The sequence below is a fragment of the Callithrix jacchus genome, chromosome 22 (genome assembly GCF_049354715.1).
Source record: "Callithrix jacchus isolate 240 chromosome 22, calJac240_pri, whole genome shotgun sequence".
NCBI lineage: Eukaryota > Metazoa > Chordata > Mammalia > Primates > Cebidae > Callithrix > Callithrix jacchus.
Window position 1 is genome coordinate 44,827,215 of NC_133523.1, and position 25,954 is coordinate 44,853,168.

Below are 25,954 nucleotides of genomic sequence, written 5' to 3' on the forward strand. Positions count from 1 at the left end.
CAGATATGCACCCAAAGAACACTGACACACATATAAATACACATATATAGATACAGACACATACAAATTCAATTACACACAACTCAGATGTACACACACTTCTAACACACATATAGGCTGCAGGTACACACACACACACACAGACACACATACACCATAGATACCAAGGACACTCATGCATTCACACTACAGACACACAAAATGGGACATCAGCCATCCAGGGTCCTGGAATGGCTCCTCCCATGGGACTTTGCCTTTGGGAAGACTGGAGCTGTGGTTCTCAGGCCAACAACATCCAATGTCCCAGCAAGAGAGAAAGAACAGGAATGCCCATGATGCTTGGCAACCACTTTCTGCCATTTGAGTGGTCTTTTATTTCTCAATACCCAGCTCCCCTGCCCACTGATGTCACAATGCACTTGTCCCTACTGCCCAGGGCCCAGCAGAAGCCCCTGGCCTCATAACCCTGGGTGATGGCCCATGCCTGGAGCAGCAGTTGCATCCACACTCAAACTACTGCAGAATGGACAAAACCGTTGAGCTTTCTCGGGAAGGTGGGAACATCTCTGGGTCTCAGGAAAGACAGACATGAAACCAAATCAGGTGAAAAGGGAAGTGAGCTCACCTGAGAGGATGAGGGGGTAGAAGAGCCGGGGGGAAAGACAAGTAGACTTTGAGGTTACAGGATAGCACAGGAGGCCCACGTGCACCCCTAAGTAGCTTCTGCCCCTAAAGTTCCTTCCCTTGGTCCTGCTCTGAGAATCCCATAGAGATGTGAGTGGACTCACAGGAAATACTGGGAGTCCCTTGGGAGTGTCTGGAAAGTCCTTCCCTGCACCCGTCTCAGCCCCCATGAAACATCGCTTTGCATCTTCCAGCTCCTCCTGCCCAGAATCCGGGCTGCTGGAGGAAGCTCCCAGGGGCGGGGGTAGGGGGTGGGGGGGGGGTCTTCCTGGGGACTTGTATGCTGATGAGGGGACCTGGCGAGAGGGAACAAGAGTCCCTTGCGTGGACATCAGAGAGTTCTGTTGGCTGTAGAGCCATCTGGTGACTCAGACACCACCCCCTTCCCAAAAGGGACGGAGGGAGAGGGGGACGAAGAGAGAGAGGAGCAGGAGACACAGGGAAGAGGTTCAAACCCGGATTTCCTTAGACCCCGCAGCAGAGAGGATGAAGGACATGTCTGAGGCCAAAGAGGCCAAGTCAGTGATTGGGTCATGGATGACTGACATACAGACTGGGTCTTCAGGGAACCCAGTGACTCACAGCGTGAACCCGACTAGCTGGTCTAGACAGGAGGTGACATGTGACTAACGACTGGGTGCCTTACAGGGGACCGAGCTCCTCAGAGGCCGACTGGCGCGAGCTTAGCTAACTGCGGGCCGGGGCAGGCCGTGGGGGCGGTTACCTGATTGTCTGAGGCGATGACCGCTCGGGCTGGGCAGGTGATCGGCGTGGTGGAGGCTTCCGGTGACTCTGAAGTTCCGCGTTCTCGCCTCAGGACTGATCCAGAATTGGCTTTGGACCCCGCAAGGGGCTCGGGGGCCTCGCAGGCCTGAGGGCGGCCCAAGGATCTACTGACTGAGGGATTCTGGACTGACAGGGGAGCTCCGCTTTCCTGGAAGCCGACTTTGCAAAGTCTCAATACGGGTATCGTATGGAGGACTGCCCGGGGAGCCCACAGGCCAGGCACGGCGGGGACGCCAGGCATACTCTGTCACCAGCTGGGAAGGCAGGGTGAAGGCTTCACTGTTGACCTGGGTTCAGCCCACTTGCCTCATGCCTGGCCACCAATCAGTAGTTTGAAACTTTCTCTGCAGCCAATCAGTGAGACAGATAGAGCTTTCCCCTATGGGCACGTTCCTCTGGGAGCTGACGCACAGTCACCAGAGCCAATCAGAAGCTGAAGGTGCAAGTCTCTCCTCCCACTTCCGTTTCCGAGAGCTCTTAAAGGCTTAAGCCAATCAGCAGCCAAGGGCGGTGTCAGGCATGTTTGGGCACCAATTTCTTCTCAGCGAGGCCTTTCCTGAGCAAGTTCATAAAACCAAGCTCCTCATCAGTCCTGAGGACTCTGTTCGTCCTGATGAAATCTGCTTTATTTTCTCACACTTTACCCACTGCACACTTTCAAAACACTTTTTGCTATTCAACAATATTTTTGTGACCGTCACACTAGGATACAGCCTCACTGCAGGCAGAGCTTTGCCTGTTTTTTCTCACCCCTGTTTCCCTCACGGCCTTCAGCTGTGCCCTCCTCGCTGCTTTGGGATGAACTTGCCTTTCAGGCAGCCCTGCCCATCTCTCACTTCCCAGCTCACCTGTCCCACCTGCCCGCAGAGTCTCACCCCCTCTGATGGCTTCCCACAGCCCCGTACTCCCTGCTGGCTCAGCCTGGACCCCGCCAGGCTGTGCCTGCCTCTGTCTCCCCTGCCCATGGTGGTGGGGTGCCCCTCCAGGTCTGCCTCGCCCAGCCCAGACCCCCAGGTGGCTTCGCCCCACAGATGGGAAGCTACTATCCAGGGTGAATGGGGCAGTGAAGGCATGACCGGCTGAGGGACCTGCCCCGTCCTGGGGAGCAAGGGTTAGTGTAGGTGGAGGCGACAGCCCTGCAGATGCCAGAGGTGGCGCAGGAGCAGCACAGGTTTCCTCTGGTTACAAACGACTCCTAGGTGCAAACCTAGCAGAAATGCATACAAATTTTCTTCAAATATACACAAGAATGTTCATAGCAGCCCTAATTGTAATGGCTGAACATAAAACCTACCTAATACCAATCAACAGTAATACAGATAAATTGTGGTGAAAGAAGCAGATAATAACTCCACACAACATATATGAATCCTAGAAATATAATGTTGAGTGAAAGAACCCAGATACAAAAAGTACATGCTATGTGACGTACTTGATATAAGGTTTAGAAACATGCAAAACTAATCTTTGGTGTTCAAAGTCCAGATACTGGTGACCAGTGGGGCAGAGGTGAGGAGTGATGGACAGTAACGATTAGAAGGGGGCATTAGGGAGTTCTGGGAGGTTCTGGTAAGTATCTGTTCTTTGGGGTTTTTTGTTTGTTTGTTTTTGTTTTGTTCTTGAGACAGAATCTCTCTGTCACCCAGGCTGGAATGCAGCGACGCCATCATGACTCACTGCGACCTTGACCTCACTGGTTCAAGCCATCCTTTCATGGCAGCCTGCAGAGTAGCTAGGACTACAGGCATGTACCATCATGCTTGGCTAATTTTTAAATTTTGTGTAGGGACATGGTCTCCCCATGTTGGCCAGGTTGGTTTTGAACTCCTGGGCTCAAGTGATCCTCCTGCCTCAGCCTCCCAAAGTGCTGGAACTACAGGCATGAGCCACTGCTCCTAGCCCAGGAATCTGTTTGTTGATCTGGCTACTAGTTGCTCAGATGTCATCATTCCATGAAAATCCTTTTAGTAAAACACTTGTGACGTGTTCCCTTTTCTATAGGAATGTTACTCTTTAATCAAATTTACATTAATATTTTTATAAGATTATCATTGTTTAATAACTAGTTCTGATCTCCAAGCTTCTCCAGGTCAAGAACCGTACTATGTCCAGTCCCGTATTTTTACAGACCAGCTTTGGACACAGCACATGAAGTGTACTCAGTAAATCTTTGAAATGACCTGAACTCAATCCAGGTGGGAACTACAAGGCTGGACTCTGCTGAGGGCTCACAAGTTACGTTTCCAGCCCAGGCTTCTCTCCTAAGCTCTAATCTCCTATGTTCTCCTGCACATCTCTCCCCGAATGACCCACAGGCTTTTAATGCACCCCAAATTGGACTCATCTTTCCTTAAGCCAGGTTGTCTTCCAGGTTTCCCATCCAGAGGTGTGAGGATTCCCATCTGCAGTCATGGCAGCTGGTACTCAAGGCCTGGGTGTCTTAGTTTGTTTGGGTTGCTATAACCAACTACCATAAACTGGGTGGCTTATAAACAATAGAAATTTATTTCTCACAGTTCTAGAAGCTAGAAAGTCCAAGATCAAAGGACCAGCAGATTCCATGTCTGATGAGGGCTCATTCTCTGATTCATAGACAATGCCTTCTTGCTGTGTCCTCACATGGCTGAAAGGCAGGGAAGGGAGATCACTGTGGTTGCTTCTATAAGGGCACTAATCCCATTCATGAGGGCCCCACCCTCATGACCTAATCACCTCCCAAAGGCCCCACCTTCAAATACCATCACACTGGCAATTAGGCTTCAACATATGAATATGGGGGGTGGGGGGATACAAGTATTCATTCTATCTCATTGAGCAAGGAGAGCATCACATGACTGTGCGTAGTTCTAACCTCCCTCCAAGGCACAATTACTGGCCTACACTCATGGTTTCTTGTGAAACAGTTCTCCTTCCCTTCTCTAATCTCTCAGATCACAATTTAGGCTACTCTCTGCCTGTTCCTCTAAATGGTCACTGTTTGAACTACTTCCTGATTCTGGTGAGTTTACATCTCCTCCTCCTCCCTTCTCCTGGCTTTGTCTCCTCTGGAGGCTGTGAGCTCCACTGGCCAGAGTATGAAATACCTCAAGGACCAAGTACAAGGTCTTCTCCAGCATGAAGCATCCTTCATCTTCGTGCTACCCTGGGATGAATATGGAACTCCTTCCTCTGGGATCCCACAGGTGGGCCAAGAGAATAAGTAGCCTGACCCTTGGTTTGGTCCAGGAACAAGGGTACATTGGGAGGTGTTGAGCGGCAACTCTAGATTGTACACACAAGATGTCAGTAGCTCCCCAGCCCAGTTTTGACAACTAAGAAGGACTCCAGACACTGCCAGATATCTATCAGGGTGCAAAAAAGCACCCAATTGAGAAACAGTGACTTAGAGCCTTCCTACTCTGTGTTCACATAGATACTTGAACAAAATGAACTTTGTCTTGTTCTTCTTTTCAAGGTCAACCACGAAACCACTATATTGCCCAATTTCAAACAATTTAGTGCATTTCAGTGTCTTCTTATCACATTTATGAAGAAGGTCTTGAGGAATCCCTAGGTTCTTTCTAATTTCTTTGTTTTCCAAACTTTTCCTGCATGCCTACTATATGCCACATTGACACAGGGAATTAAGAAGAAATTACTTAGGCCCAGAACAAGGGCATGGGAGTCCTTGGTAAGGCTTTTCTTTCTAATGAAAAGCAGACCCAAATTATTGTCTAACAAAGAGCAGCCTGCAAGCTGGGAGCTTGCATGGGTGAATGCCGCCAGGAACTAAGGACTAGACATTTTAAAGATGGCAGCTCCATCTTCCCTTCTCTGCCAGCCACGTGTGCTGTAAGGAGCAGACAAGACTGCAAAATCACCTGGAAAGCCTATTTGCATAAGAAGATTAGGGTGGGATGACAAGCCTTCCTTGTGCACCATGTAAATGTCACATCTGATCGAGGCCAAGGGCAGTGGCTCCTGCCTGTAATGCCAGCACTTTGGGAGGCCAAGGTAAGAGGATCATTTGAGGCCAGGATTCGAAACCAGCCTGGCCAACATAGTGAAAGCCTGTCTCTACTAAAAACACAAAAATTAGCGGTGGGTAGTGGTAGGCACCTGTATCCCAGCTACTTAGGAGGGTGAGGCAGGTGAATCACTTCAGCTCTGGAGGCTGCGGCTGCGGTAAGCTGAGATCGCACCACTGCACTCCAGTCTGGGAGACAGAGCAAGACTCCATCTCAAAAAAAAAAACAAACAAAAAAACAAAAAAAGTCATACTTGATGGAACCAATCTATGAGCCCTATGTCAATCAGACACCGCCTCCTCAAACCAGACTATAACATTTGCAAATTCACCACCAGGTGGCCTTTTTTTCCATTCCAAGACCCGTTCCTCTATAGAGGAAGCAGTTTCTCTGTCTCTTCTCTTCTTCCTGCTAAACCTCCGTTCCTAAACTCCTCGTGTGTTTCCGTGTCCTAAATTTTCCTAGCATGTGCCAGTGGAACCCCAGGTTTATACCCCAGGCAACCTAGCCTCTTCAACACCCCCAGGAGCATCAAGAGGAAGAAGACACAGTGCCTGGCTCATGTGAAGAGATAAACTCAGGCACATGAAAATTGTAAAGAGTTTATCTGAGCTGACATTCAAGAATCTGAAATCCAGAAGTGCCAGACCATCCAGTGGTCACACAAGGAAAACTTTTATAAGAAAGATGTCCCTGAAATCAAAACAAAGAAAATAATTTGATTTGGTTAAAGGGGAACAGTAGCCTTAAAGTTTTTAATTAGAGGTCAACTGGTGGTTTCTGATTGGTAGTCTCTACTTAGAGGTTTTTCTAAGTAAGTCTCTACTTAGAGTCGGCCGTTTCCGATTGGTTAAAGCCTGAGTTTCATTTTTCTAGGATATGACCATTCACTTTGAGTTGGGTTTCAATTTGCTTACCTGGAAACAAAGGGTCTGGAACCATCTCAGCCTAATGGCTTCTCAATTAGTTATTTTAGCAATTGGGAGAGCTCAAGTTCATGGGGTTAGAGTTTGGGAAAGGGACAGAAATAGGTAACTTACTAAAACACAGTATGATAAGGTTCCTATAAGGATGGCAAACGATATGAATTATGAGGATAATTATAGGGGGACCCAAGAGCAAGAGCTTTCAGGGATGCAAAAGAAGTGAGAAAAGGCTGCTCAGAGGAAACTCCTTTCTAACTGTGCCTTGAAGGAAAAGCCAGAAACAGCCAAGCAGGGAAGAGAGGAAAGCAGTATAAGTACTGGTAATATCAATTACAAAGCAAGGAGGCAGAAGAAGCCCTGGCAGATGTTTGAGTGACAGCAGTCAGTCTGCCACAGCTGGGGTAAAGGGAGCAAAGTCAGGTCTCCTCTTGGGAAGTCTGTCTGGGGCCTGGTCTGCAAGGGCCATGCAGTAAGGCCCCGGAGGGTGAGCATCATCCTTCAATCTGCACTTAAATAAGCAAGATTTTATCCAAAACAATTATTGCAATAAAGGAAGAAGAAACCTTTGCAGTAGTGGAAGGGGAACTATTGCAAGAGGGAGATGAAGACTGCTGTAATAGGGAGTGGAGGCCTTCTATCTGCCATAAGACAAAACAAAAAAAGTGAGCTTCTATTCTAGTGGAACAGTCAAACCATAAACAAAAATATCATTAGCAAATGATGTTTAGCAAAGAGTGTTTTTGTTACAGGAAAGGGGTTCCAATCGGACCCCAAGAGACGGTTCCTGGTTCTCACACAAGAAAGAATTCAGGGCGATTCGGGAGAGTAAAGTGAAAGCAAGTTTATCAAGAAAGTCAAAGGATAAAAGAATCACTGCTCCATAGACAGAGCAGCCCTGAGGGCTGCTGGTTGCCCATTTTTACTGTTATTTCTTGGTAACAAAGAAATGCTAAACAAAGGGTGGATTATTCATGCCTCCCCTTTTTAGACCATATAAGATAACTTTTTGATGTTGCCATGGCATTTGTAAACTGTAATGGTGCTGGTGGGAGTGTAGCAGTTCACTCTCGTCATCATCTTGGTTTTAGTGGGGTTTGGCTGGCTTATTTATTTATTTTTTCTTTTGAGACGGTGTCTTGCTCTGTCACCCAGGCTGGAGTGCAGTGGCTCAATCTCGGCTCACTGCAACCTCCACCTCCTGTGTTCAAGCAATTCCCCTGCCTCAACCTCCCAAGTAGCTGGGATTACAGCCCCCCACCACCATGCCCAGCTAATTTTTGTATTTTTAGTAGAGACGAGGTTTCACCATGTTGGCCAAGCTGGTCTTGAACTCCTGAACTCAGGTGATTCCCCCACCTCGGCCTCCAAAGTGCTGGGATTACACCACACCCAGCCTTGGCTGGCTTCTTTACTGCAACCTGTGTTATCAGCGAGGTCTTTATGACCTATATCTGTGCCCACCGCCTTTCTCATCCTGTAACTTAGAATGCCTTAACCCGCTGGGAATGCAGCCCAGAGGTCTCAGCCTCATTTTACCCAGCTCCTATTCCAGATGGATTTGCTCTGGCTAAAATGCCTCTGACATTTTGAAAATGTAATGAATAAGAAAGTGTGTAATGGATAAAGTGTGAGAAGGAATAAACAGGGTTAAACAAGAGGAACGGAGACCCCAGGGTTGGAGAGGAACATGGTTTCATCAGCATGGGCCAGAGAGGCCTTGCTAAGAAAATTGCCCTCCAAACTGCACTGCAGAGGCATGTGCTTATGGACGCAATGCTCCTTCTACGTTGTTGATTGGCTATAAAATAAGCCCATGCAGTCTCTGATTGGCTGTAAAAATAAGCCCATGCTGTCTCTGATTGGCTGTAAAATAAGCCCATGCTGTCTCTGATTGGCTGTAAAATAAGCCCATGCTGTCTCTGATTGGCTGTAAAATAAGCCCATGCTGTCTCTGATTGGCTGTAAAATAAGCCCATGCAGTCTCTGATTGGCTGTAAAATAAGCCCATGCTGTCTCTGATTGGCTGTAAAATAAGCCCATGCTGTCTCTGATTGGCTGTAAAATAAGCCCATGCTGTCTCTGATTGGCTGTAAAATAAGCCCATGTAGCCACTCATTGGCTGCGGGGTAGACGCACTCACCTGACGATGCGAGCCAGCAGGTGCTGTGGCGGCTGTCACGCCCCTCACGCCCATTTCCCTGTGCAGCCGACTGAGGAGACCCATCCTCGCAAGACCGTGCCTGGGCTGTTGGTGTCCCTGGCAGTTGCTGGGTTCTAGCGGTTGTTGGGTCCCTGGCAGTTGTTGGCGGTTGCTGGGTTCCTTCATTGAAACTGCACTAACTTGGCTTCCGGTTAGAGGCAGTCAGCGGATCCTTGGGCCGTGGGGCAGCCACAGGTCAGTCAGGCCACCAGGGCGGCTCTCGGGTCAGGGAGGCCCCTGCAAGCCCTTTGGTCGGGCAGAGGCCAAATTTGGATCCGTCAGACGGCGAGAGTAAGCATAGTCAGGGAGTTTGCCAGGAGCCGGGGCCGGGTTCCTCGGCCTCCGCCACATCAGTCACCTGGTCAGCCTGAGGGCAACCGGGGCGTCACCTGTCTACCAATAAGGTAAGCAAGTGGCCCGTCGGTTCACGAGCAGGTCGGTGCCCTTATGAGTCGACGGTGAATCCCCTTGGAAACAGTTCATCAGAGAATCCACTCCCTTCGTAGCCCCTGCCCTGTTCATTGGTAAATTAGGCTCCCGCTAAGTCGGTTTCTCGTAAGTTACAACCCCTGCAAAGCACTCAGTCAGTGATCACACAGTTATCCCATGTGTCAATCTGTTTCATTGTTAGTCGTCCTGGCTTTCCCTCGAAAAGCAGTTTTTTTCCTTAGCATAAACAGGTCAGTCATTCCTAAGTCAGCGCTTCCCTTAGAAAGCTCAACATCTTTGCATCCCACATACCCGGCTAAGGAAATACACAGACCGAAGTGTGCTGAGGACAGGGAATATGCTGGAGCCATTTGGAACAAGAGACAGAAGGAAAATTGAGAGACGTGACGGGCAAAGAAAATAGGCCGGGTGCAGTGGCTCCCGTCGGTAATCCCAGCATTTTGGGAGGCCGAAGCAGGGGGATCACTTGAGGTCAGGAGTTTGAGACCAGCCTGGCCAATATGGTGAAACGCCGTTTCTACTAGAAATACAAAAATTAGCCAGGCATGGTGGTAGGTTCCTGTAATCCCAGCTACTTGGGAGGCGGAGGCATGAGAGTCGCTTGAACCTGGGAGATGGAGGTTGCAGTGAGCCGAGATCACGCTACTACACTCCAGCCTGGGCAGCAGAGTGTCTCAAGAAAAAAAAAGACTTAATTATAAGACCTGAGATTGTAAAACTACTAAAAGATAACATGGGGAAACGTCTGTATATTCCGATATAATACACAACAAAAATTATTGGTTTGTGAAATAATTTTTTGGATATGACTTCAAAAACACAGGCAACTAAACTGAAATTGACATATGAGATTACATCAAACTAAAGTTTGTGCGCAGCAAAGGAAACAATCAACAAAGTGAAGCGACAACCTACAGAATGGGAGAAAATATTTGCAAAGCATCCCTCTAATAAGGGGCTCATATCCAAAATATATAAGGTTCTCAATTCAGTAGCAAAAAAAAAAAAAAAAAAAAACGCAAATAACCCAATTAAAAAATGGGCAAGGACCTGAATAGGCATTTCATTAAAGAAGATATACCAAAATGGCCAACAGGTATATGAAAAAATGCCTGACATCACTAATCATCAGAGAAAAGCAAATGAAAACCACAGATGTCACCTTAAACCTGTTAGATGGCTGTTATCAACAAGGCAAAAGATAAGTGTTGGTGAGGATGTGGGGAAAAGTAAGCCTTGTACACTGTTGGTGGAAATGTAAATTGCTATAATCATTATGGAAAATAGTATGGAGTATCCTTAAAAAATTAAAAATAGAACTACCATATGATTCAGCAATCCTACTTCTAGGTATATATCCCACAGAAACGAACTCAGTATTTTGAAGAGATATCTGCACTCCTGTGTCCACTGCAGCATTATTCACAATAGCCAAGATGTGGAATCAACTAAGTGTCCATTAATGGATGAGTAAAGAAAATATTATGTATGTATACACACAAACACACACACCATTCAAATATTGTCATTTTGTTCAAAATTGTCTAATTATAAGAGAAAAAAAGAATTTCCTAGCCAGGACCACTATCCGTGTAGAGTTCACATGTTCTCATATACGGCAAAATTGGTTTCATTATACATCATTTCACTTAAAGTAGCAGTTTCCAAGAACCTAATGATAATGTTAAGTGAGGATTTATTGTACACACACACAGTGGAAGTTATTCATCCTTAAAAAAGGACATCTTGCCATTGGCAACAATGTAAATAAACCTGAAAGACATTATGCTTGCTATGTAAAACAAGTCAGACACAGAAAGACAAATACTACATCATCTCACTTACATGTAGAATCTAAAAGAGTCAAATGTATGAAAGCAAAGTATAGAAGGGTGGTTGCCAGGGCTGAGGGCTAAGGGAAATGAGATATTGGTCAAGGGATACAAAGTTTCAGTTGGGCAGGATGAATAAGTTCCAGAGGCTTAAGGTACACCATGGTAACTATAGCAAATAATAATGGATTATATACTTGACATTTTATGACAATAGATATTAAATGTTCTCACCACAAAAAAAAATGGTAACTGAAGTGATGGTTATGTTAATTCACTGGATTGTGGTAATCACAGTGAGTACATACATCAAAACACCATGTTGTACACCTTAAGTATATACAATTTCTATTTGTCGGTTGTACCTTCAATAAAGCTGGAATTTAAAAAACTGAAAATTCTATTCCTCTCATCTCTACCACTGGTCTAACCATAGGTAAGCACTGGTATCAAGTTATACATCATTCTAGATCTTTTAAATTATATATGAATATGTAGGTATATATTTATATAAAATACATATACATAAAGCTTTTACATAAATGACAAATGATGCAGTTTTCATTTAAATATTGTGAAATATTTCAGACATATAGAAAGGTATAAACATGATATAATGAGCGTATACCCACCACCAGCATAATATTGAAAACACTGGCTGGGCACAGTAGCTCACACCTGTAATCCCAGCATTTTGTAAACCCCAGGTGGCAGGATTGCTCAAGCCTAGGAGTTTGAGACCAGCCTGGGCAACATAGCAAGATCCCATCTCTACATAAATTAAAAAGTTAGGCATGGAGGTGTATGCCTGTAGTCCCAGCTACCTGGGAGGCTGAAGTGGGAAGATTGCTTGAGCCTGGGAGGTCTAGGGTGCAGTGAACTGTGAATGCTCTGTTGCACTCCATCCAGCTTGGGTGACAGAGTAAGACCCTGTCAAAGAAAGACAGACAGACAGACAGAAAGACAAGGAAGGAAGGAGGGAAGGAGGGAAGGAGGGAGGGAGGGAGGGAAGGAGGGAAGGAAGGTGAGAGGGAGGGAGGGAGGGAGGGAAGGAAGGAGGGAAGAAAGGTGAGAGGGAGGGAGGGAAGGAAGGAAAAGAAAGAAGGAGAGAAGGAGAGAGAGAGGAAAGAAAGGAGGGAGGGAGGGAGGGAAGGAAGGAAAAGAAAGAAGGAGAGAAGGAGAGAGAGAGGAAAGAAAGGAGGGAGGGAGGGAGGGAGGGAGGAAGAAAACAAACAAAAAACTAACCACTACCCCTGGTATACTCCCTTTTCTGAACACATCTCCCACTCTCAAACATAGAGATAACTGCTGTTTTGAATTTGACATTTCATTCTATGGAGTAAGGAATTTAACCTTGCCTGAAGAGAGGTCTGGCCTTTGCCCCTGGCTTCTGAACGACACTCTCTAGCTCTTAGAATGTCATACCTGATAGGGATGTCTTTGTTTGCTCAGGGACCTTGCATCACACTGAATATTCTAAAAATGTGATTTAGGGTGACGGCTGGCCACACCAGTTAATGTTAACAATGTGATTTAGAGTGGAAGCAGACCATACCAGATAGTCTAACAACATGATTTGGAATAGGGGCTTTGAATCAGGTGGTATCAGCTCAACTTCAGGAGGGGCTGGATACTAAGATCCGCCTTGAGGGAAGTCAACCATGTTACATGATGGAGGCCCAATAAAAACACTGGACACAAGGGTTGGGTGAGCTTCTGTAGTTGACAGTACTATGCATATTGTCACACATTATTACTAAGAAAATTAAGTTATGCTGTCCATGACTCCATAGGGAGAGGGTAACTGGAAGCTTTGTCTCTGCCCTGTGTGTCTTCCCTTGGCTGATTTTAATTTCTGTCCTTTAGTTGTAGTTAACAGTAATCAAGAGTATAACAGCTTTCAGGGAATTCCGTGAGTACTTCTAGTGAATACCAAGCCTAAGGGTAGTCTTGGGGTTCAAAACCTACAAATGATTTGAGAAATGAGGATAATCAGGGATCCTTGAAATCTTCAGTTGGTGTCAGAAATGAGGGCATCTTCTGGACTATTTCCTAACTTTTCAGTTTTATCAGAAATGGGATTCATTAAAACAACTATGACTCGCTGAAACATATGGTTTGAGAAGAGGAAGGATGTGAAATCAAGATGATGAGCCTTTGATTCCTGGATTGTCCTGAGGTCACCCATGGGTATAGAAATGCAAACAGTTATCAGAGGTAAAAGTTACCATTGTTTTTTCAATAAAATGGATGCAACCCCCAAGGAGTTGACCCACTGGATGCATAAGGAAACAAACTAAATAGACAATCCTTCTGCTATTCTCATCTGTAATCACTAAAATGAAAGTGACTGAGGCAGATCCTGATGCTGGGCCAATCTTGGGCTCTGGCCAGCCTGAGCTACAGCTGCTAGCCTCAGGGCTGCTGCTAAAGGGAAAAGTTAGGCTGAAATGACAGATGGCAAAGAAAATTAGAGTAATTCACCAGAGAGTGAGAAAAGATGAACATTTCCAAGAGGGTGGAAATCTTTAAACAGTTATCAGGAAATGAGATGAGTTAAGCGGACACTGAGGAAGTCAAAACAAAGGTCTCAATGGAGCACTGTTAGAAATTAGGTGGACTAGTGGGAACCCAGACTGGTCCCCCAATGTCGAAGGGCCCCAGTCAAGTCTGCTCTATTTGCCCTAGTTTGGAGGAATTTTAAAAGCCAGAAGGCAAACATGACAATGAGAAATCTGACTTCATATCTCCTGAGTGGACGAACATGTGATCTAATCAAGATAAATGACAAAAGGGCCTGGGTTGCTCGGCCTGGCCTCCAACTGAGGACCCAAAGTCATATGCACATTATTGGCAAAAAAAAGGGGATGGTTAAGAGACATTTTTGGGACTCGTGGGAGCCCTGAACACTGCAATTCCGAAAAGGTTGGTGAAATTCGAATAGTGTCTATAGTTAGATTGTAAAAACATAGGACTGCCAAAGCTGATGAGATTCAGGTGAAACTTCGGATGAAAACTGGACTGTTTGGACAGATGTTGTGTAAATGTATTATGTGAATGTATTTACATAAATGTATTATGAGGAAGGATATTATGTCCAACTAGGGAAGAACTCCTCTATCTACTATTATAAAACAGAAGGCATGTAAATCTTCCCTTCAACCAATATCTGTTGAATATGCTAAATAGGAACCAATAAGATTGCCCAAGCCCACATTAATTGTTAATTTGAAACAGTACAGGATATCTGGTGGACAAAACGTTAGAAACTTAATGTTCGGTTTCTTTAGGCAGACTGGAGCTAAGGCCAGTGAGCACCACCCAGTGGTGAATGCTGGGATTTTTTTGCCAGAGAATTTCCATTTGAGAGGCAACTAGCTGCGTATCGGGCTTTGAGTCGGCCCCGTCATTGAAGGACAGAATAATCCTGACACCTGAAATACTCATGATGTGTTTGTAATGTTGGGAAAACACTGCAGCAACGAAGGCCATGCCCAAAAGAGTCTTGTAATAAAATGGAAATTGTTTTTACAGGAAAATGCTACCAAGGAAATGCAAGGAGGTATTCGTTATAGTTATGAACAGGTAGCCTCTTTTTCCCTACTGAAGAGCTGCGAGATCCTATTACTTGGATGACGATGTCTATTAATAGCTGGATTGACCAACTAAGAGCTGTTTGATTTATGGATGGCAATTCCAAAGTGAATTAACAACATCCTGTTTGGAAGACTGACACTCAGATTGACGAAGGTCGGCTGAATTGCCTCTATGTTTGGGTTTTTACCAATTCATGGGCAGTGGCCAATGGCCTGGCCATATGGGCAGGCAGATGGGCAATGAAAAACTGGACTATTAGAAGGATGCCTATATAGGGTACAGCCTTATGGAATTCACTATAGCCAGTATCTCAAAAGAGTTGTTCATACCCCTATAAATAAGAAGAGAAGCAGACCTCCTTCCTCCCCACGGCAATTTTTATGCTGGAAATTTCTTGGCAACTTTTAAAGGATTTTTACTACTTGTGCATGTATTCATAAACACTTGATTTTGCCCAGTCTTTTTCACATTTTAAATAAATGCAACCATACATTATTACTCATTTGTGTCTGGCTTTGTTCATTCAATCTTTTATTTTTAGTGGTCCATGTTGTTGCATCTAGCATTAGCTCACAGGTTTTGGTTGCTGTGTAGTATCTCATGTTTTAAAATCCTATGTTTACTGGCATTTGGATTGTTTAACTTTGCAACTATTTTAAAATAATATCACTGTAAACATTTTTGCTTTGCTTTCTGTGTACATATGCACAAACATTTCAATAAAGTATGTATCTGGGAGTGGAATTGAGGGTCGTAGAGTAATATGTGTCTTCTACTTTGATAAATAACTTTGCTGCCCTGATTTATATTTCCACCAATAGTGTGTGAAAGTTGAGTACCACATTCTCACCAAGACTTGATATATTGTCAGTCTTTTAAAATATTCAGCTGGATATGTACTGGTATCCCATGGTTTTAACAGGCATTTCCCTGGTTATTAATGATATTTTAAATATTTTCACGGAAATTTTGTTAAGATTTAAATGTCTTATGATCCAGCTATGGCCAATTTCTGTAAATGTTTTCTGTGGCCTTATAAAGAAATTGTATTTTGCAGTTATTGACTGCAGGATTCTCTATAGATTTTTGGTCAAATTTGCTGACCATGTTGTTAAAATCTTTATATATCCCAATAGTTTGTCCTATCAGTTCCTGAGAGAACAGTGATTAAAATGTCAAACTACTATTGTGGATGTCTGTTTCTCTTTTTATTTTTGTTGATTTTTGGTTTATATATTTTTGGACTATGTTAGTAGGCAAACACAAATTTTAAATATATACTTTATTCCTGTTAATGTCATCTTCTCATTAGGAGATATGCCAGGCTACCTTTGGTAGTACCTTTTGCTTGAAGTCTACTTTATGGGATGTTAATGTAGGTATGTCTACTTGTTCTGTGGTTGGTATTTGCTTTGTATATAGTTTTCATTCTTTGGTTTAATTGTCATTTACACTTTTGCTTTGCTTGTGTCTCTTGTAAACAGCATAGTTTGGCTTTGCTTCTTTTTTCCAATATGATGATCTTAGATCCATTACCAGATAATTTAAGCCATTTATATTTAGTGCACTGATGTACAGTTTAAATCTAACATCTAGGTACCTGATTGCTATTTGTCTCAACTGTTCTATATTCCCTTCGGTATCCTTTCTGTTTGTTTTTCTGTCTTTATTTTCAAACAAGCTTTTAAATCAAAGTACAATTTTATACAGAGAAGTATTAATAGAGTTCATAAGTATACAACTCAAATTATCATAAAGGGAGCAAACCAGTGTAACCACCATTGAGGTCAAGAAATAGAACATTAACAACATCCAAACATGCCACTCATGTACTACACCATTCATTATCCTCTTTATCCTTGCTAACAACTACCCTACCCTGATTTCTAACATCATTTATTACTTTTCCTCATCTTGAAGTATAAAGTATTTCCAAATGAAATTATAACATATTATTTTGTGTCTGCCTTCTTTCATTCAATATGGAATTCATTCATGTGGTTGCTATAATTCATTCATTCATTTTGTTTGCTATATAGTTCCATTTATGAATATATGATAATTATTTAACCATTTCACTGCTCATTTTGAGTGTTGAGATGTCTATGAAATAGTGTTAATATGAATAATATTCTTGCACATTTCTTTTAGTACATAGTTCATAAATTTCTGTTGGGCATATACCTGAGAGTAAAATTGCCAGAGCATAGGATTCACATGTTCAAATTAAGTAGAAAATGTCAAACATTTTTAAAAAAAATAATTATACCAACCTTTGTTCCCATTAGTAGCTTGAGTTCCTGTAATTTTATTTCCTCTACACACGTGGCATTAGAAATCTTTCTATCTAGTCTATCTATGTGAGTGTGTAGTGGTATCTCATTATGGTTCTAATTTGCTTCCTCTGATGACTAGTAAGTTTGAGCATCATTCAAATTGTTTCCTGGCCATAATCTTTTGTGATGCCCCTGCTCCAGACTTTTTTATTCAGGTCTACTATTTGTCTGCCTTTTTGTTGACTTGTAAGATCATTTTTTGTTGTTGTTGTTCTGGATGCAAGCATGTTGTATGTGTTGCAAGTATCTTCTCCAGACCTGTAGCTTGCATTTATCCTCTCTTAATGGTATCTTTTGATGCAGAAATTAATTCTAATGAAGTCCATTTATCCATATTTCCTCATAGCTAGTGCTTTTTGGTCCTTTTAAAGAAGTCTTTGCCTACGTAGAACTTACCAGGATAGTCTCCTATGTTGTATTCAAGAATTTCACTCACCAAGCTGGTTGCTACTAACTACACATGGCTATTGAGCCCTTATATTGTGGCTAGTCTGAATTGAAATGTGCTGTAAGTGTAAAATATATATAAGATTTTGAAGACTTTGTAAAGAATGTACAAATCTTACTAATTTTCTGTTGATTGCATGTTGAAATATTGAGTTAGGTTCAGTATAAAAAACCTAGTGAGTAACCTAGGTTTCTTTCACTAGGTTAAATGAAACATCATTAAACTTAATTTTAACCATGTCTTCCTTTTTAAAGTGGCTACTAGAAAATTTAAAATAATACATGTAGTCCAAATTTATAGCTTACATTTCTTAACACAGCACTGTTCTAGAAAAAAGTTTAAAGACTTTCCCATTGTCCCTAGAAGTTATTTTTATGTATGGCATGAGGTAGGGGTCTTCTTTTTTTGCTGTATGGCTAACCAGTTATTCTGACACAATTTATTCAAAAGACAGTCCTTTCACAACTGCTTTTCAGTGCCATATTTATCCTAAATCAAGTGACCATGTCTGTATAGGTATTTTTCTCAACCAGATAGCCTGTCTCATTGATATTTTTATTGATCCCCATGTCAATATCATACTCTTGAATTACTATGTATGTATGTATTTTATTTATTTACTTAAAATTATTTTGTGATAGAGTCTTACTCTGTTGCCCAAGCTACAGTGGAGTGGTGCGATCACGGCTCACTGCAGCCTCAACCTCCCCACCTCAAGTGATCCTCCCACCTTAATCTTTCAAGTAGCTGGGACTAAAGGTGCATACCACCACACCCCAATAGTGTTTGTGTTCATGTTGCCCAGGCTGGAATTACTATGGATTGTTAAGTCACAATATTCAGTAGGAAGTGGAATTGGCCATTTTTTTTGAGACAGGATCTCACACTATCTATTTTTTTAATAGCAGTTTACTGAGAACAAATTTATTAAATAAATATCTGCATGGAATATAAAAGGGAACATTGTGCCATGCTATATAATATTACTTTCAGCATTCATTTCAAATTTATGGCAAAACAATTATACTTTGGGGGGAAGATGTTGTTTTGTACTTCTCACCAAACTAAACATTATCATATTTTTCCTGAGAGGATGTCAACACTTTTCTATCTTAAGTGATCACACCAGTGCACTCCAGACTGGGTGACAGAGAAAGAGAGGGAGAGAGAGAGTGAGAGAGAGATAAAGAGAGAAAGACCCTGTCTCAAAAAACAAAAACAAACTGGGCATGGTGGCTCATGCCTGTAATCTCAGCACTTTAGGAGGCCAAGGTGGGTCAGGTGTTTGAGACCAGCCAGGCCAACATGGTGAAACTCCATCTCTACTAAAAATAGAAAAATTAGTTGGCCATGGTGGTGCATACATGTAATTCCAGCTACTCAGTAGGCCAAGACAGAAGAGTCACTTGAACCTGGGAGATAGAGATTGCAGTGAGCCAAGATCAAGCCATTGCACTCTAGTCTGGGCAACAGCATAAGAACGAAACAAAGACTAGAGGAGACATGACACTAGGGCTTCACAGAAAATCTTAGTTGCCTCCCTGTCCCTCCATGCTCATGAGCATCTCATCCCACATAATTCCTGCTTCTCCAGGTGAACAGGTCTTCACGATGACCAGAGACAGAAGCCCCTGCCTTGGCTAAGAATACTTTCTTCTCTCCCTATCCCCACATCCTCTTTCAGTTACCCATCACCTCGCTCCTTCTGAGCAATACGGTTCTGATGTCAAAGCCAGCACAGTAAAGAGCCTCTACTGTTCCCGAGAACTGCTGCTGCTGCAAATGATGCTTCCACTGCTACGGCTGGGTAAGTAGGAGGCAGCGTTGGAGGTGTGTTCGGGAGCCAAGGCTCCACGGCCTGGGTGTTGATGGGGCAGAGGATGGGCTATGGAGGCATGGAGAAGGAGAACATACAGGCGTAAGTACCAAATAACCAATGTGAATTAGACATCTTCTGCGTGCCAGATCTTGACGGGGCTGGGGTGTCTGAAGCAAATAGCAAATTGGGCAAAGGAGAGAGGGATTGAGAGTGCAGGTGCTATGAAGGCATGAGAGCACTAATAGCTGTTTCAGACATTACTGGAAGCCCTGAAGGTAAGTCTCTCAGCGTTTCCATGGGCACACTTTGCCAGATGGAAAAGATAGGCTCAGAGGACAGCCATAGAAGGGGCTGTGCATCAGGGTTCCCGCACATTCCTCAACAGCACCCCCAAGTGACCTGGGTGAAGAGACCAAGATCAAGAGCTACTGGTTAGTGGAAAATTATCCCTTTCTTCCAGTAACCTCAAACCTCAATGAAAAAGCGCATGTAAAGCTGAAGACGGATTCCTCATTATTGGAAACAGTGATGAATGTCCTTCCTAATCCTTGATGTTCATCAAATGTCCAACATGTCCTATCTCTTCTGTATAGAGCAAGGCTGTTTCCAACATTCTTATGAGAAGACGCCATAGTATTCTTGGCTTCCATTTAATCTTCCATCAAAGGCCACTTGGGACCGGGAAGAAGGAAATTGAGAAAGGTGTTCTGTTTACTGAATGGCCAATACTTCACTAGGCACTGAGCTGGGTGCACTACAAATCTTAGGGCATTCATTCTTATAGCAAAGATAATATGAGAGGTTCAGCAAACATCCTGATTTTCCAGGCTAGGAAACAGCAACGATAAGGGAAGTGACTTGCCCAGCAGCATCCAGACTGTAAGTGATGGATGGAGAAATTGATCACAGAGCCTAAGGGGAAAGTTGGGGGTGGGAAGAAGAGAAGCAGAGTAGGAGCTCTGGCTTGGACATCTAGTCTTGCCGAGTAGGTGAGGGATCACAGACAATGTAGATCCTCAGAAAATTTACTTGCCACCCCTCAAGAAGGTCTAGCGATCAGGTTCAGGCCAAATGAGGAGAGAGGATAGAGGGGAACTTGTCTGTGACGCCTGAATCCTGTGGGCTTCCAGAAAGTCCTTCTGAAGCTCCTTGTAAATAGCAAATAAAGAGAAGGCTGCATCCTGGAGAAACTGGAGGAGGGAAGCCAGGAATCCTTGCTGACTCCTGACTCTTCCTCCCCACTGTATCTACGAGGCTGCTCAACTCCTCTTGCTCCTTGGAGAAGACACTGCAGTGCAGCTGTTCCTTCCATGGGATCCCCACACCCTCTGTGCAGTGGTGGATGGGAGGAGTCCCTGTGGGTGTGGATGGCATAGATGGCAGCCTCCAAGTGACTTCCACCATGCTTGGTCCCTGGGCTAACAGTACCATCAGTCTAACCGAAGAGCCGGAAATCGGCATGAGACTTCTCTGTGAGGGGAAGAACCAAAACGGAACCCACGCTTTGAGCATCCTACTGATGTCAAGTGAGGGTGGAGGGGGCTCGGTGACTGGGTGAGGACAATAAGGGGGATGGGGACAGGCACCGGGGCTAGAGAATGGAGCAGAGTTTTGGTCCAATGCCACACTTCTCACTTGCTCTCTGCTTCCAGGAAAGAGTTCTTTGACTTCCCAGGCCTTCATGAAAGGGCTGATCCAGAGTGCTATCTATGCAGGAATCGTAATTGCGCTGCTCTTCCTCTGCCTCCTCCCTCTCATGTGAGTACTAGGGTTAAAATTCACTTGCGAGCCTACTACCCACAGGCCCTGGCTGCAGCCCTGGCTCAGAGAGAGCAAAGACAGGACCCCTCCCCTCAAGGAGCTTAGAGTCTAAAGAAGGAAAGAGGCACCAAACACAGTCACCACAATCCAGGGCCATCAGGACGATGGCTCTGTATCGACAGAGCCATAAAACTACATCATAAAACAGACACTTCCAGTACATTTTGTAAAGGAGAAAGCCAAGGAGGGGCTTGGCAGCCCTGGAGAAGGCAGCAATAAGTCCCTGGGGTGCTGTCTGTGGTGGGCCTGCAGGGACTAGCTTGCCACTAGCTTGGTGGAAAGTATTAATAGTATAGGTTAATTTCATTACTGGGTATATACCCGAGGGATTATAAATCATTCTATTATAAAGGCACATGCACATGTATGTTTATTGCAGCACTGTTCACAATAGCAAAGACTTGGAACCAACCCAAATGCCCATCAATAGACTGGATAAAGAAAATGTGGCACATATACACCATGGAATACTATACAGCCATAGAAAGGATGCCTTCATGTCCTTTGCAGGGACATTGTTGAAGCTAGAAACCATCATTCTCAGCAAACTAACACAAGAAGAGAAAACCAAACACTGCATGTTCTTATAAGTAGGAGTTGAACAATGAAAATACATGGACACAGGAAGGGGAACATCACATACTGGGGCCTGCTGGGGGGTGGGGATTTAGGGGAGGAATAGCATTAGGAGATATATCTAATGTAGATGATGGGTTGATTGACGCAGCAAACCACCATGGCATGTGTATAACTATGTAACAAACCAGCACATTCTGCACATGTACCCCAGAACTTAAAGTATAGTAAAATTGTGCATATGTGTATATGTATATATGTGTGTGTGTGTGTGTGTGCATGTGTGTATAAAATATAGGTTGAGTATCTCTAATCCAAAAATCAAAAATACTCCAAAATGTGAAAGTTTCTGAGGCACCAACATAATGCCACAGGTAACCTCATGTGATGGTTCAATCTACATATACTTTATTTCATTCATAAAATAATCTTCAATAGTGGATAAAATCACTTTTAGGCCATGTGTAGAAGGTATATATGAAACATAAATGAATTTTGTTTTTGTTTTTGTTTTATTTTATACTTTTGTTATTTACCACTTATGATATACCCAAGATATATCATTATGTATAAACAAATATTCCAAAATTTAAAAAAATAGAAATCTAAAACACTTCTGGTCCTAAGCATTTCAGATAAGGGATACCCACCCTTTGTATGCAGAAGCCCAGGGGCATACTTGAGGCATTTCCAGTGTCTTTGTGTAATGTCAGGTGCACTGAGAGTGTGGGTAATGGCTAAAAATGAGGTAGAAAGACATCCTTGGTGCTGGTTCACAGAGTATTAAAACTTAGCTGCATTTATTAGCTAGAATCCTGGAGTGAGAAGGGCTGAGTTGCAGGAAGTCAGGCCAGAGAGTCGTGCAGGCGTGCCTGTCCAGAAAGCTTGGACTGAATCCCCAGTTGGGAGCCATGAAAGACTGCTAAACTGTGGAGGAAAGCTTGAGCTTGGGGTGGGACACAGATTAGAGAGAGAGCCAGAGGTCAGAGGTCAGGCAGAAAGCTGGTGCAGGGGACTAAGCAGGAAATAGCAGGCCTGATCTGGGGCAAATCATGAGGGGCAGCCAGAGAGGTGGGACTTGGGAATGGCCAGCTATGGGGAGAGAAAGATGAAGAGTGAGGTGGCAGGGCAAACCGAGGAGCTATTTTCAAAGTATAATCAACTGGACTTAAAGACCAGTAATAATCTCTCCACCAGTTGCAAGGCCCTTTCATAGCTGACCTCATCTGAGCCCCACAGCTTAATAAGCAGGGTATCCCCATTATTCAAGGTGTGAAACTAATTCCCAGAGAGGATGTGTCACTTGCCCTGGGTCATACAGCAAGCTGGTACTGTTGTTGAGGCGCTAAACCAGTAGTTCCGGTCAAGATAGAGCCCATTTGGGGATTCAGGGAGATGGAAAGCCAGAACCAATCCAAAGCTTATTTTCTTAGAGTGAAACATATCAGAAAGAAGCAGGTGAAGAAAACTGCAGCAATCAAAGCGAAAAAGAGCTCTAAAGTCAGAGCAAGCCAAGAACTCAAGACGTCTCTGAAGCCTGAGGAACCGGGAAAACCCACAGTCGCCACATTTTCTGAAAGCCGGATATTGGTGAGTATCCACTGTGTCTGGTACCTAGTCTACTGGAATACTGATAAGATCCACAGGGAAAGGAGCAGTGTTTTGAAGGTGTTATCATCCTCAGTCCTGCAGGACACCTAATGCCAGAGTGTGCCTTCAGATCATTTTATAAATAGGAAGCAAAGGCCCAGAGAGGAGTAGAATGAAAGTTAAGAGAAACAATTTAAAGAGCAATTAAAATCAATTTACACACACACACACACACACACACACACACGCGGATACATTGAATCCCCACTGAAAAAGCAGTTGGGGAAAATCCTAATAGCAGTTGTAGCATCGGAGTGGAAACCAAAGGATTTGGTCTCTGAGTGTACGGCCAGCTGCAGTCAGCTTGGTGTAGATGCCACAGGCCCAAGTCAGCCTGAAGTGGTTAGAGATCAGACCAAGCCCAGGTTACGCCTTCGTTCACCCTGTACCCCACATCCTCAGCAGGGCTTGAAAGATACAGTGCCCAAGGTTGCTAGGCCTCACTGTTATTTACCATTTATGATTATCCAGAATCAGAATTGCCCTGCTGCCCTCCTAACACCCTGCATGAACAGTTAATGTCCTTCTGTGGGTAAATCATCTGTTAAATTTCACCAATATTTCCTGCAATATCTCCTAATCTTTGTGCTGGGGTCTCAGAAATGGGTCAAACCTAGGCCTTGTCCTCAGAAAGCAATCAGACTGGTGGAGAAGGCACCTTCACAAGTAGGGAATGCTGAGCCAGGGAGTTTTGGTGGGGCAGGAGAGGGAGGGACCAAACCTGCAGGAGGAAGTCAGGCAGGATTCCCCGAGGAGTGTGAGGAATAGTCAGTGTTATTGGTACTGAGGATGAGCCAAGAAGGACCAGAAGGAGAAGACCAGTTGCAGGCTCCAACCATGGGGTTGCGAAGAAGGCCTAAGCCAGTGCTCACTCCATGTTGCCTTAATTCTGTGCACAAGGGGTGTCTTTTAAAGATTTGGATACCTCATTTCCAGACCCGTTCCCACATTCTTCTTTCTTTGTCCTATTTTGCATCTCGCTTTCAGGAAAAGCAAGATAAACGAGCCAGCTAAGCCTGTGGAATGTGCATCAGACCTGGAGTCACCATTATCCCTGGAGTTACAAAAGCCTGCAAAATGTATAGAGCCCACAGAAACCATGGAGGCTATAATAAACCCGGATCCCCCTGGACTCTCCTCGGCTCACAAAGCCCTCTCGGTTCCCACATATCCCTCACACTCATTCTCCATCGAATAGGGGGTTACTCTTAGACCTAGTCTTAGAACCTCTGAAGGCAAACTTTATAATTTCTTGTTTGGCTAAACCAGAAGAAATCTGCTCCACCCTGGGAAGGTGTCAAAAGAAGGAAAAATACATGTGGCAGTATAAATCAAGTCCATCAGCGAGTTGCTTTTAAGCCCCTCCTGTGTGCCCAGTACCTGAGGTACACCTGCAAAAGCACCAGGCTTTGAATCCATCATATCTGGATAGAATCCCAACTTCAGCACTTGGTGGCTGTATATCTTTGGGCATGATCTTTCGTTCCCCCACCCTTGAACATCACATGACCCATATCTGGATGGAGAGTGGCTGAAAAGCAGTGTTCAGAGATGCAGATGAGAAAAAACATGACAACGGGCCCTGAACGCCAAGATTCATTGGAGCTTTGGAGCTTTATCTCATAGGACCTTATCCTGACTCCCTTAGAATGTAAGTTCTAAGAGAACAGGGATTTTGTCTGCCTTGCTTTCCACTTTTATCAGCAGCGCCTAGAATGATACCTAAAATACAATAAGATCTCAAGAATGTTTGTCAAATGATTTAATTGATTATAAGCTGCTGTAAGGTTTGAAACAATCAAGTGGAGTGACCAGATATATACAGAAACATCATTCTCCTACCCTGACCCCGTATGTGATATATTTAAGAGGGGTAAGGCTGGAGGTAAAGCTGATATGAGGTTATCGCAATATTTCTTGGCCAGATTGAAAGGTGGGCATGCAAGGAATGGAAAAGGGATTCTGGCATTAGAATGGACCACAGCTGTGTTGTTCCTCTCAGAATGGATGACAACCTCCCTTCTAGCCAGATGCTAGTAGTTTTCAGCAGGTGGAAAGAGGGTCCTCTCTCCCCTGGGGCAGTATTTGTGAGTAAATAGCTAGATGGTCATCTTATACTCAGCGTGGACATTTATGTTAGTCCCCACATGCATAAGCACCTCTTTATAGGCAGTTCACATTTCACAGAAATATCAGAGGTGCCAGATGATGAGGGAAAGAAGGAACACACTGGCCCTCCCTCCTTGGAGTCATGATCTACATAGATAGATAATGAAGAAATGCAAATTTACAGTTTAAAATGTTGATAAGTGCTAGAGAAAAGGATAGAACACTGTGAGAAAGTATAGGAGAGGAACCTAGGTTGGATTACAGAGTCAGAGAAGGCCTCTCAGAAAAAGTGACCCTTCCTTGAGACCTACCGGATTTATAGGAGCTGGCTAGACAGAGGGAGCAGCAGATCCATGGCTCTGACACGACAGACGTTTGGTGAGTTCAGGAACCCAGAGCAGGCTGCTGTGACCGGAGCTGACTGAGGCGTGAGCTCCTGAAGGACCAGAACTTGCAGGGCCGCAAGGGCTCTAGTGAGAAGTTTAGGTTTTGTCCTCACTCGTGAAGGGTTATTTCTTTTTATGCCTCAGTGCAGCTGTATGAGAAGCAAACGCCAAACCTGTTATACAGAGGCTTCGACCCTCAACTCAAAACCTCTGTGCGGCAGAGGCAGAAGCCTCTATATAACAGGTCTGGCGTTTGCTTCTACTAAAGATGCATCCTCTATTTGGGAGGGAGAGGCAGACAGGCTGGGGAGAGGGAGAGTGCCAGTG

General features: G+C 44.1%; 1 protein-coding gene and 1 long non-coding RNA gene across 4 annotated transcripts in view; one reads left to right on the plus strand and one right to left on the minus strand.

The window, feature by feature from the left end:
* Window positions 1–8,679, minus strand: part of LOC144580749 (uncharacterized) — a 64,211-nt gene extending 55,532 nt beyond the window's left edge. The window contains exons 1-2 of the long non-coding RNA XR_013530873.1: window positions 8,544–8,679; window positions 1,409–4,093 (exon numbers count right to left, since the gene is read on the minus strand). This is a non-coding gene — a long non-coding RNA (uncharacterized LOC144580749). The remainder of the gene's footprint in view (window positions 1–1,408; window positions 4,094–8,543) is intronic.
* Window positions 8,680–8,757: 78 nt separating this feature from the next.
* On the plus strand, window positions 8,758–24,879 carry LOC100410078 (SIGLEC family-like protein 1). Of its 3 annotated transcripts, none has more exons than XM_017968214.5 (5): window positions 8,758–9,007; window positions 18,951–19,073; window positions 20,738–20,843; window positions 22,916–23,072; window positions 24,120–24,879. In XM_017968214.5, exons 2-5 carry the CDS (start codon window positions 19,049–19,051, stop codon window positions 24,144–24,146), a joined length of 315 nt encoding a protein of 104 aa, XP_017823703.1. In that variant the 5' UTR covers window positions 8,758–9,007; window positions 18,951–19,048; the 3' UTR covers window positions 24,147–24,879. The 3 variants fall into 3 exon arrangements, with proteins under 3 accessions (XP_017823703.1, XP_035142639.1, XP_054106187.1); XM_035286748.3 differs by having other exon boundaries at window positions 8,758–8,798; XM_054250212.2 differs by lacking the exon at window positions 8,758–9,007 and adding an exon at window positions 12,402–12,593.
* Window positions 24,880–25,954: the final 1,075 nt, after the last annotated feature.

Bases quoted from the DNA above. Each gene is read 5' to 3' on its own strand.
- LOC100410078 (XM_017968214.5), top strand. From the start codon at position 19,049: ATGATGCTTCCACTGCTACGGCTGG. The intron at 19,074-20,737 runs GTAAGTAGGAGG...CTCTGCTTCCAG, and splicing joins GCTTCCACTGCTACGGCTGG to GAAAGAGTTCTTTGACTTCC. The intron at 23,073-24,119 runs GTGAGTATCCAC...TCTCGCTTTCAG, and splicing joins TTTCTGAAAGCCGGATATTG to GAAAAGCAAGATAAACGAGC.